Source organism: Rhizoctonia solani, chromosome 1, assembly GCF_016906535.1.
Source record: "Rhizoctonia solani chromosome 1, complete sequence".
Taxonomy (NCBI): domain Eukaryota; kingdom Fungi; phylum Basidiomycota; class Agaricomycetes; order Cantharellales; family Ceratobasidiaceae; genus Rhizoctonia; species Rhizoctonia solani.
Window position 1 is genome coordinate 2638679 of NC_057370.1, and position 11601 is coordinate 2650279.

The 11601-nt window shown below is 50.4% G+C and overlaps 5 protein-coding genes across 5 annotated transcripts; 3 read left to right on the plus strand and 2 right to left on the minus strand.

Moving 5' to 3' along the window:
• Window positions 1–125: 125 nt before the first annotated feature.
• On the plus strand, window positions 126–1331 carry RhiXN_04388 (uncharacterized protein; the record flags this gene model as incomplete). The annotated part of the gene is made up of 5 exons (XM_043324205.1): window positions 126–151; window positions 220–248; window positions 305–339; window positions 410–465; window positions 539–1331. The coding sequence occupies 5 exons, from the start codon at window positions 126–128 to the stop codon at window positions 1329–1331; spliced, it is 939 nt and encodes a 312-aa protein (XP_043176624.1).
• A 451-nt stretch (window positions 1332–1782) lies between these two features.
• Window positions 1783–5532, minus strand: RhiXN_04389 (ankyrin repeats; the record flags this gene model as incomplete). Its single annotated transcript, XM_043324206.1, has 17 exons — window positions 1783–1844; window positions 1905–1949; window positions 2003–2199; window positions 2258–2547; window positions 2601–2938; window positions 2989–3105; window positions 3336–3379; window positions 3436–3636; window positions 3684–4061; window positions 4122–4213; window positions 4260–4328; window positions 4376–4446; window positions 4495–4618; window positions 4668–4799; window positions 4852–4901; window positions 4954–5381; window positions 5438–5532. The coding sequence occupies 17 exons, from the start codon at window positions 5530–5532 to the stop codon at window positions 1783–1785; spliced, it is 2733 nt and encodes a 910-aa protein (XP_043176625.1).
• Window positions 5533–5624: 92 nt separating this feature from the next.
• On the plus strand, window positions 5625–6829 carry RhiXN_04390 (uncharacterized protein; the record flags this gene model as incomplete). The annotated part of the gene is made up of 6 exons (XM_043324207.1): window positions 5625–5695; window positions 5760–5925; window positions 6011–6163; window positions 6262–6499; window positions 6550–6646; window positions 6709–6829. The coding sequence occupies 6 exons, from the start codon at window positions 5625–5627 to the stop codon at window positions 6827–6829; spliced, it is 846 nt and encodes a 281-aa protein (XP_043176626.1).
• Window positions 6830–8848: 2019 nt separating this feature from the next.
• On the plus strand, window positions 8849–9917 carry RhiXN_04391 (uncharacterized protein; the record flags this gene model as incomplete). The annotated part of the gene is made up of 4 exons (XM_043324208.1): window positions 8849–8973; window positions 9179–9401; window positions 9460–9683; window positions 9737–9917. 4 exons carry the CDS (start codon window positions 8849–8851, stop codon window positions 9915–9917), a joined length of 753 nt encoding a protein of 250 aa, XP_043176627.1.
• Window positions 9918–10132: 215 nt separating this feature from the next.
• RhiXN_04392 (ER membrane protein complex subunit 3) lies at window positions 10133–11346 on the minus strand (the record flags this gene model as incomplete). The annotated part of the gene is made up of 7 exons (XM_043324209.1): window positions 10133–10353; window positions 10468–10629; window positions 10695–10987; window positions 11044–11129; window positions 11177–11203; window positions 11255–11285; window positions 11333–11346. The coding sequence occupies 7 exons, from the start codon at window positions 11344–11346 to the stop codon at window positions 10133–10135; spliced, it is 834 nt and encodes a 277-aa protein (XP_043176628.1).
• Between the last annotated feature and the right edge of the window lie 255 nt (window positions 11347–11601).

Sequence of the window (11601 nt, forward strand, 5' to 3'; positions counted from 1 at the left end):
ACCCGACCACCACCCGAAAACAAATGTGCGTCGTGCGCGATCAACCCGACGGAACATACACATGCCTCGCATGTCGGGTGCTGGCAACTCCCATTCGGGAATGCGCTCACCGCAAGTCCCTGGGCATGTGCAGAAACCGCGCAAACCACAAGTGAGTAAGACTCGGCAACGTGTCTGGACACGAGGCGCGAGACTCATTTACTGCCTTGCCTTGCTTAGGTCTGACGTCGTCTACTTTCGCAATACCGGTATGTTTACTCGAGACTTCTTTTCCGCTGCATTGGGGGGACTGATCGATATTTAGGCGTTCCGACAATAAACGGATGTGGATATTGCAAGGTCCGAGTTTGGGTTTCGTTTCCTGTCTTTCCCTCTTTATAACATGACTGACGTAGCCATCCGTCTCTAGTGGGCAAAAGAATACCCGCCTCCACCAGGAACAACCTTGCCTAATAACCCAGGATGGTATGCTCTTTCTCTGTTTTGAGTTCCCACACACGTCTCATGACTTGAAAAAAAATATTGCAATTTCTCGCAGGCCAGGATGCTGTCGTCCTCCAAGACCCGAAGACGCTCCACTGATCGACAAGGACCATTATGGTGCGATCGTCGCGGCATGGGACCAGCGTGCTCTCGCAGCGTCCACCATACGCACTCAATCCGCCCCAAAACGAGCCCCCATCCCTCAATTTTCCGAAAAGTCCGACCCAGCAGCGGCTACGGACCCGTCTCGCACACCTCCGCTCTCGGCGGCCAGCCCACGACGACAAGATTCAGCGTCTGCTTCGCCAAGATATTCGTCTCGTCGGCAGGCATCATATGACGCTCAGACCCCCAGCGCCCCGCTAGACAGAGCTCGTATGATGCCCATGCTCAGTCTTTGCAGCAGCAGCAGCAAAGGCACGGGACGATTCGGGCCCCCGCAAGAGGCTCAACCTCCCCCACCCGCTCCCGTAGACCAACTCTCGCTCTCGAGTTTATCCAGTTCTCTATCGACGCTTCGGGTCTCGAGCAGTGCAATGTCAGATTCGGGTTCCGAGTCATCCAATACGACCGTCGGAACTGACTCGACTGACTACTTGTCCGACGAGAGCGAGGAAGAGCTGAATCGCTTGGCAGTTGCACGTGCGATGGCTATCGAGCGCCAGCGTGTCGAGGAAGCCGAATACGAGAGCGCCAGGAGAGGTCTTAGAGATATCGATCTCACTACGCCTATTCAGTGGGGAATGAACGGAAGCGGTGGTGCGGGCGGGACAACTGGAACGTCCTCTGTTCGCTCGATGCAGTACTTGTCTTTTGGAGATGCCTATGGTGGCCGTCGTCAACGTTGAAACTCGAACCTAATGAATCTGTGCTCTCGCTATCTAGTGCCCATGTAGCTTTCTTTCATTTTCTTTTTCACCTCTTGTGTCTCGCTAGTCGTGTTGTCGATGTTGTCGTCTCTCCTCCCTTTTTTTCCCTGACCACCTGTTGTACCCACACACACACCACAGAATCACACTGGAGCTCGTTCTGGTCCTTATATACTAGGCCCACGCCGGCGCCCCAGGACTTTTTTCTTGTTCTTTGTATATATCTTTTTCTCCTCGTATGAAATTTTGGGCTCGGGGGCGTTTTTGCGCGCGCTAAGAACTTGCTTGACTTTTGAAATGGATTATTGCAAGTTTGTCAAGAGGCCAATTGCAAGTGCTCTACCGCCCGATAAAAAGGCCCATATATATTCGTACCGTATCCACATTCCGAGCATTACAGACAAGTCATTACACACATCTATTTATCATTTCAGGCGTCTCGAGCATGTACGGGGCAGCTCCTTCCACGCTGGAGCCACGACGCAAGACAGTCTAGGACAACTAGTTAGCCACATGTATTTTCTTGTATTAAATAGTACGGAAGGGACTCACCATTATGGAACGTACACAAACAACTCAGCCGCGCAACAAGAGATCCTATGTAAATCACACAGGTTAAACACGGAAGTTATAGATCGGATTAAACGTACCTTTTAAGAATTCTTCCAAACAAATCACACATTCTGTACCGATTAGCGCGCTCTCGGCTGGGAGCTTGTACACCAAGTACCGTGCCGCAGTTTGGCTCGCTGGTCCTGAACGACCCCCCTCGAGGCACATACGGACGTGGTCCTCTTGTACAGCAGCAGAACCTAGATCTGATAAGTTTTGGTTGCACACCGGACAACTATAGCCAATGTGTTAGACTTGATTATGGAGAGAAAAATGAAAATAAAAAAACGCACTCTGCCAAATCGCTAATCTGCGAACTCTCCTGACTCCTCATACGCCTGGGCACAAGTAAACTCTGCGTATCGACCACAATTCGCTCAGGGGTTCTCAACGATCTCGGAATGCCCACACTCGCAGTCGTCGCATCGTAGCATGACTCGCACACACGATGAGTAGACGACGAACCGGGATAGTTGGATTGGTGTTCGGCTACAGATGGCTCCAGGACTACATCGGACGGGTCAAGGACCGCCCGTCGGGAAGAACAGCGGTCGCAGAAGATTTGGCCACATCGGCGACAGTGCTATAATCTCTATTCGTTAGTATTTCGGCCTGCGACGGGAAACGCCAACGTACGTGTTTACGAAGCAGCCATGTAAATTTCCTTCTGCACGCTCTGCACTCTGAAACTGTATCGTCCGGCTCCCACCGTGTCTGAATCGAATGCGGCGTTGGAGGCGTCCAGTGCGGGGTGAGCACCTTTTGCGGCGCCTCGTGCGTCGGGACGCGGAATTCGGGGGCTTGGGAGAGCTGGGGAGTCAAATCGTGAGGTGCGGCTGCAGAAGGACGACGCGATTGGGTAAAGTAGTCGTTGGGTTGAGTGATGATAGAGGGAGCACGGGCTGTCGAGGTAGGTGATCCTGGGTAGTGGAAACTCTCGTCGGAAGAGTCATCGTCCGGGACGTCTTGCGTATCTACATATCATATGAGCGGTCGTATCAAGCAACAGAAGCGAGAGACACACCGTCAGCAGAGAGCGTGTAACCGGCAGAAGCAGCCGCAGAGCGGGTTTTCTCCAATTCGCGACTGTACTCTGAAACGAGCGTCTCCGCTTGTTTTTTTCTATCCTGATCCTCGTCACCTGTAACGGATATTATCAGAATCTATGGCTCTGGTTAAAACATTCGGGACTTGCCAATCAACCCAGCTTTCAAGTCATTAACCGCCCGCTCGAGCTTGGCAACCCGTCTCCCGTATTCGAGAGCATCCATGTGTGGTCCGGGAGACTCCAGAAGGGCTACAAGATATCTCGCCCGAGTAACATAATCTCCTCCTCCACTGATCGCCCCATCTCTTCACCTCCTTCCTCACTAACGGGAACCAAACCCCCATCTGCGCCAACCCAATACATTCCACTGGGCTCCATAAAAGGCAAGGGAGGAATATCCAAGCGACGACGCATCACTCGGACCCAGCGCCGACGTCTAACCCATTTTGTAGCAGGACCCCTAGAGCAGGGCCACTGAGCCCAGACTGGCCTTGAAGCAGCTTTTCGAGCCCAGAGGGCGGGTCAGATGTCCATTTATCGTCAGACTCATCGAATGACTGGGCGTACTGCCAGCCTTCCGAGGCATTCGCGCGGGGATGGGTGAGATCGAGTGTCCAGTCCGAACTACGAATGGGTTTAGTAGTGTACAGAATTTGAGAGCGCATACTTACAGCCAAAAGTGACTCCGTTCTACGCCCTCACGTGCACGTCCTTGTGATGGCACAGGTGCAGGAAGTGTGAATGGTTGCTCCAGAGTTGGTAGAACAACGTCGCTCCTCCAGGCGGCCACATAGCCAGGTGAGGTTCCAGATGCACTGGCAATCGATCCGCTCCTGCTCCTTATCCCGCCAGTACTTCCACCAGGAGTAGGCGGTGGTGTACGGTTATCAGCCAGAGCGGAAGGATTTGGGGCTACTTGTAATCCGACGGGAATCGAGAGTTCGAATGCATTCCGTCTTCCGCGTTTCCCTAGTCCTGAAGCTGAGAACTTGGGCCTCCCACCAGATCTAGCGAGTGTTTTAAGTCTGACGTCAAGTCGTTGTTGTTCGCTGACAGACACGACGAATAGGTCAGCTGAGGTCAAATTGCTGTCACGAGAAGCGACATACTATAGAATTAAAGGAACAGTAGTATGAACACCAAGGGGGTTGTATGTCGTTTGGGAGCCTTGCCAGCGATCGGCTTCAGCTTTTTGTAGAACCTGGAACAGAATCAGTACAATATCAGTTGGAAAACTCATAACGCACCTCGCAAATCCAGACTTCAAAAACAGCAGCAGCAATATCGTACGCAGTTTCACCCCAGTTGTTACGAATCTGCCAAGCATAAGGCCAAGTGGACAACATCAATAAATAGCACATACCATTGGGTCCGCAGCTTGCTTAGTTAACAAATACAAGACTACGGGGAGATGTCCCTTGGAAGCAGCATTCACTGCAGAGTGTTAGCAAGAAAGAAGATTGTATTTGAGACGCCACGTACTTAATGGGGTCCATCCTCCTTTACTTTTGATGTCAACGCCACGTATCGTACGCTGGTCGGGGGACTCGAGTTGATCTGCGGCACCAGCAGACTCGCACAGATAACGAACAATGTCAAGATAACCCTAAACTAGCGTGAATGAAGGAACCAGACAGAGTCGTGCTTAAACGCACCTTAGAGCAAGCATTGTGCAACGCTGTCCATCCATCCGCGTCTTGTGCATGTACGTCTGCCTTTGCCTCAGGACCGAGAAGATAAGTGACCACGGAGAGATGCCCGTTCAACGCAGCCTTGTGTAGAGATGTCTATCTCGCGCGATGATAAGCCACCGGCCTAGTCTATTTCAAGCGGGCTTACCTCTCCCTCTTTATCTTCCAGATCCGACATTGCACCACATTCCTCGATCACTGGTAAACATATCATTAGTATGAATTTACACGTGAGATGAAGTGAGCTTACACCATCGAACTACTGCCACTTTGCCTCTGCTCGCAGCGGCATGCAAAGCGGTGAGACCTGTTCTAGGTGCTGCGTCATTGGCAAGTGCAAAGGCTGGAACACGCGTGTCTGCAAAGAGACTTTGCATTTCGAGGAGCGAGCCAGCTGCTGCTGCATTGTATATCGCGTCGAGCTGGGCGCTTGTTGGCTGTGGACTGGGTTGAGACTCGGCGGGTGCAGGAATGGCAAGTGTGAGCGGAGCCGCCTCGCTCTGAGCACTCAGTGGGTCGTCTACAGGGGGCTGAGGCGTGACCTTTGGCACTGGTGCTGGCTCTGTTGCTGGCTCTGGCTCTCCAGGATATACAAATTCTTCGTCGTCATCGTCCTCGTCGGGCTGGATAGATATCTCTGGCACAGGCGTAGACTCGGGTCCAGGACTGGGTGACACGCTGGAACCCCTCCCTATGATCAGCCTTTGGTTTATATCAATACCACGCGTACTTACTCGTCAATTGTGCTCAGCGGATCACCTAGCGCGTTGCTCATGCTTGTGCTGAAAATCACCACCGACGGGTCCACTGAAAGCGAAAGTATGGTCATGTGACCTTTATCCTTCACAGCCACATGATCGACTTAAATTGTCAATATGGGTATGTGATCGCCACCACTCTCGATTCCACCGCTCCATCATCATGGCCAACGCACTCGACGCCAGCGCGTTGCTGAGCAAAGTAGCCAATATTTTACCCGAATCTAACAAGACGTATCCAGTCCTCAAGATGCTGTCGCCATATTATACATTCGGCCATGACAGCATTGGGGTTCAGGCTTGTGGCTATTGACGAGGACACGCCAGCTAGAGAACCCGATGCTGGCACGGGCCCCGGCCTCTTGCCTGAAGGCTGGAACAGAAAGGGCCCAGATGTATATACCTTCAAATACAAGCATGAGCAAAGCTCTTTTACGTTCTTGTTGAAGCTTGTAGGGTATCGGGTAAGATGATCGTGCATGGAATTGCCATTGAGGTAATTAATTGTCGCTCTATGATGAAATCGACCTGATGCCTTGGCTTCTGTAGGACGACAAGACTAAAACCTTTGAAATCACAACTCAAGACTTTACGTCTGCTTCATATTTCCCTTACGACACCCAATCCACAGACAGGCCACTTGTCCATGGATACATATCCTCATCCCGCGTCACTGATCTCGTGTCTCTTTTCAAAATTACGGTAATACAGTCGCTTTTACCTGGGCTGCGTAAGGAAGGCTACCAAGAGTCCGAGTCGTAAGCATCTCCACATGACGTACAATCCGCATACTCATACAGCCTCTCTCCGGAAGTACCACTAGTACGCCCGCATCAGCGTCATCAGGACAACCAGGACGCGCAGCGCCACCACCCAATCCATCACCCCCACCCTCATTCGACCGTCCATTTGCACACCCTTATGCCGACCCTTCTCGGCGCAATCCACTCGAGATCGGTCGCTCGGATCTCGACCCACTGGGCGGGCTACACAACCCATTCGCTCCTCCTTCCCTGTTCTCTCCTCCAGGTGCTGGAGGTGACGGGATGTTTGTTGGACCTAACCATCCATGTTTAGGGATCCACTAGGCCAAGGAATGGGTGCCGGTCGCCGAGGACAAGGAGGTGTGGGTCCATGGGGCGGTGATGGTTTCTTACCGCCAATGGGCGCTCCACCTGGGGCAAGGTAAGTACAAACTCACACGCATTGACTTTGACTGAAACACTACATCACGTTTCGCGCGTTAGGTTCGATCCTATTGGTCCTGGTCCACTAGGCGGTCGCGGGTTCCCGCCGCGGCAACCGCCAAGGTCAGGAGACCCAGATAATAATGAGTTCATGCCGCCGGGATCTGTAAGCATTCGTTAATCTTTTTTCAGTTATTCCGTGAGAAACTGACTCGATGGTCTTGGTATCAGCATGATAGTATGTATATGTGAGAAATTAGGAAGGCCGCATATAGGGTGTAATTTGTATACACAAATGACTTGTGAATTAAATCAAAAATTCGATTGACGAGTGACAATGCGTGTTACAAGCAAAGAAAGCGTGTTTTAGATACCGGTAATCGTGACAGGGAACTGCTTACTTCATGGCAGCTATATTACTTTTTCGGCACACCAACACGCATAGTCGGTAAAGCAAACTACGGACCCGCAAACTTCACTACATCTTGGGCTGTCCGGACAGCGGAACACCTTGAATAGTACAGGAATCCTTGCCGCTGACACCCGGACCTTGGGAATCGCGGGCATGAAGCTCACATTTGATCGCCATCGCTGGGCGCTGAGAGCTCATGGGCTCGCTTATATCGATATCTATTCCAACCCCTGCCCCAATGCACATTATACCTCATTGGTAACGCTTGTGTGGGAGTCTCCACAGCTTGTTGATTGGCGGGATTTCCAACTTGGTTGTGACAGTAGAATAGATTGTACCTGGGACCATGGCTGTGTCTATTAACATGAATAAAACAAAGACACAAAGCATGGTTGTCTATTCCCTTCAAATGCAGCTCTGCTGGATGACTCCCCAGTAACCTCCTTTAATTACCAGTGTTTTCGCGCACACCAAAATAAGCTCAGTAAATAAATAGTCGACTGACACCCTCGAAACCCGATCTCACACTTGAATCGACATGGACTTGGAAATTGTACCTTCGACTTCGAGAACCGTGGCGGCGACATCGACTTCATTTTCCCCTCCCCGCCCCATCCGAAAAAGTATGCAAAAGAATGGCAATCCGGTGCTGAACCATTTCTTGCTTTCAGAAAATCAGATCTCCCATGTTTGTACGCGGGAAGTGTTATCGGTATGCAGTCCACGCAATCAGGTATCGCGGAATTAGTTTCAGTCCACGTGCTTCCTGAGGGCCTCGTCATTAACGTGTGATATGTCGACTAAAAGGCGTCCGAAAATCGGCAATAATGATGCGAACAGGCTTTGTTTTACGTAGTCGGAAAAGATATTGCTCTAAATTGTGTCAATGTTCTAGCCTCTCCGGTAATCATTGTAAAAGTCACGTGTTGAGACGCATACACTTAAAGCGATCTACTGTGTGGCCACACCCCAGTCAAAGCTCAAGAACTCCTATCCGAACTGGCGCCCCTTATGTTGCAGCATGTTCTATCGTTTCTTATCAGTTCCCAAATAAACCTTTTTTTGCGGAGGCTGTATACCCAGCCGCGCGCTCGACTGGTGCCAAAATAGGGGGCTTTGGTCATCCCTGTGGATGAGGCGGGTGATGGCCTTATTGTTTCGACTAATCGCTGTAGCATTTCAGCGCATACAATCTCAGCCACAATGTCCAGAATAACATGATCGGCGCGTTGTTTCCCGAAACGCACAGCACTTGATCCTAGCAACGAACCGGCGCGAATAGGAAATTCTAATCCGTTGTAATTGTATAAGCATTAATGATAATGTATTGTATACGTGTAGGGGAATATTCTGGCTTGTCGGGAGTTACATGACACGTCGAGTAAACGTGCCGGGAAAGACAACCGAGAAGTCTTGAATAACTTATCTGAGACAGACTAGCAGGCACCACAGTTTGTCTGAAACAAGGTGTCCAACCAATGCGCATATATCTTACTCGAGAATATGTGGGCAATATCCAAACCGGGCGCCCTTGCTTCCATAACTTGACCAACTGCCCTGTGCCCCCGGTCCAACAGACTCAAAAAGTCCCACAGATTGACCGAGTTTACGTACTAAGTACATTGGCAATTTCAACCCCTATAGGCTATATGACAGACAGTCGCCGGGGTCCCTGTGGCAGGGGTCCCATTTGGTTTTGCTTGGTCTTCTCTGGAGAGATATAAACGGGCGCTGGCTGGGAGATGGGTCAGACAATCAAGACGAGTCCTCCAACGCTTTAGCACAAAAATGATGATGATGTGTGAACCTGGACCAAGTTCGCATCCACGGCCACTTATTGAGAACCTTGATAGGTTCAGTGTACATGAGCTCGAGCAGATGCGAGAGCGGCAGATGAAGATTGTTAATCGCCCGTAAGTCTTTTAGTTTTGATTATCCTTTCCGGTGGCTAATTATATTGTCTTTGTCTTTGTCTATCGACCAATCGGTGCATTTATGTTACTCTCGGTAATGGTGATGCATTTGGATCCGTACATTCGGATACTCGATTTTCTTATTTTAAATATTTTAAATATTTCTTGTCTGGTATCTTGGTGGTGATGCTCATGGATGCGATAGTCGCCGAGTGGCAGCCCCACCCTCCGACGAAACCGAGCGCCGACGTGCACGCCAAAAGGTCGAGACGATCGAGCTTCGGCTGATTGCACTCCGAGCCGAGGAAGAGATGAGCAATCCTAGGGACCAGACGAAGGACATCATTGACCAACTGGATCTCATGAACGTGGGCAAACCGGTGCAAGTCGAGCTCAAGGTCAAGACCAAGCTTTCGACACGACCCTATGTGAGTACTTATTGAATTTAGTTTTTCTTTTTTGATCGAACACTAACTGGATTTACAGGGTATGGCTGCAAACGAGCCTAATTCGCCCGGGTCCCCACATGGACCGCCTCAGCTCCGCCCTGCGATGTCGGAGGAGGAAGCAATTCAAATCCAGCGCGAGGCGTATGCATTAGCTACTGCAAAGAAAGAGGCTGATGAGCAACGGCGAGCGCTACACGCCCAGGCAACCAACACGCGTGGGATCAGCGAAGAAGAGAAGCGTCGGCGGATCCTTGCATATATGTAGGGCCTTTGTCGTCACATTATCCTGAACTTAACTAAATTGAATTTACTAGGTCGTACAGTGGCGAGTCAGACGAGGAAGACGATGATGATATGGATGATGATGATGATGGCGACGGTGATGATCTATTTGGGGAGTACGAGGATGATGATATGGATATGGAGGCAGATGAATATGGTCTGGGTGGGATTATTCGAGTAGACCCAAGTCGTTATGCGAATTTCGGTGATTGACCAGTCGAGCGAGTCCCGCGGTCGGATTGCGTTTTTGCATAGGTTCTCGCACGTTCGAGGCGCACACGCAAGCAAAACGGGGTCTACTGGATTGGGTTACACGGGTGCGTTTCACGCTTTCCATCTTTCTTTCTTTCGTTATTCGATATTCCCTGTTGTATTACTATCTCTGCTATCCCCATCGCCACTGCATTGTATTATGATCTATCTTATACTCATGCGATTTTGGTTTTGGATTTCGGCAACTTGCCCCATCGCTGCAACAGTCGTTCCTCGACGTGTTCTCCCGACCAAACGTACAAGCCCTCGGCGAGCTCGAGGTTGTCCTTTTCGGCGGCGAAGATTTTGGTGAAATCTTGGGGTCCGGCTGGTTTGGATTGGGCTGCGGCGGCATTGGCAAAGGGCGAGGAGGTCATGTCGCGACTCGAGTCGGCGGCTAGAAGCAGGATAATTACGGAGATAGAGTAGATGTAGAATGATTCGTAGGATAAAGATGGAATACGTCAATTGATTGCTTCTGATATCAATTACACGAGTGCTTAGTGCTTACCGTTATCGTTACCAAGCAAGAGCCTGAACAAGCCGTTAAGACCGAAAAGGTTGAGGAAATACCACGAGAGAGACGAGACCCATCGAGCGTCCATTTCCTGCGTGTCAATCCCACGTTGCATCATGGACTTGAACCCAAGTGTGAGTGGGAATGGCAATTTGACTATACGTGCAATAGTCAATTAGCAATGCGGATATGAGATAGGGTGGTATGGTTGGGATGCATACTGAGGACAAAGCCTTGGAAGAAAAAGTTGATCCATCCCATGATGACCATCTGGGGGACCATCATAACGAATTGCTGCTTCATTCCGTCCATCATGCCTTCCATTTGTGTCGGGTCTGTGAGCGGGTTTGGGGGCAACGCAGGAGTGTCATCTGCCTTTGGGGGACCATCTTTCAGGAATGTGCCATCTTTGAATGCCCGAGACAAATGCTGGGAAATGGACTTGTATGTTGTCGGAGGAAGAGGTGAATGCATTGACGTAGCGCGTAGAATTTGTGAGCGCAAAGCAGCGCGTCTATTGTAAATGTAAGTATACTTTTGTGGATTGAATTTACATTTATGGCTACGTACTGCTCGCGGACAGCAAGGAGTGTTTGGCGTTTGGGTGCCGAGACGAGCAATTGGGTCACATAGTGTCTCAAGACACCGACCAAAATCTTCCGAGGCGTTAGTACAGGCGCAGGCTGAGACGGATTCCACTCACCATCACAAGCGTGATGGGGAATAGTACCTGCCACAAATGCGTCAGCAATTTCGCATTCTTTTTGCCTGATATATTTACCCAATCCCGTATCTGTGGGTCGAGCAATAGCCTGCATGCTTTATTAGTCTGTGTTGGGCGACATGGGGAATACCTTACGGAGCAGCTGGCATCGTACGTGGTGGTCGGCGCTTAGTTCGAGGACAGTTTGTTTGAGAGTATTATTGATTTCAAATGGCGTTAAAATGGGGGATCCCCTAGGTGGGTTCTTTCAACTTGAGCTCGGCCACTGCCAGTCAGTTTTTCCCCCTCACCGACGTTTACTGCCCCGACTTTCTTTATTGTTACGACAACCAACCCCACACCGGACACCTTCATTCATATTAGCAGTTATCCCTGCAACCTCTTTTGCATATCACTCTTTTCTA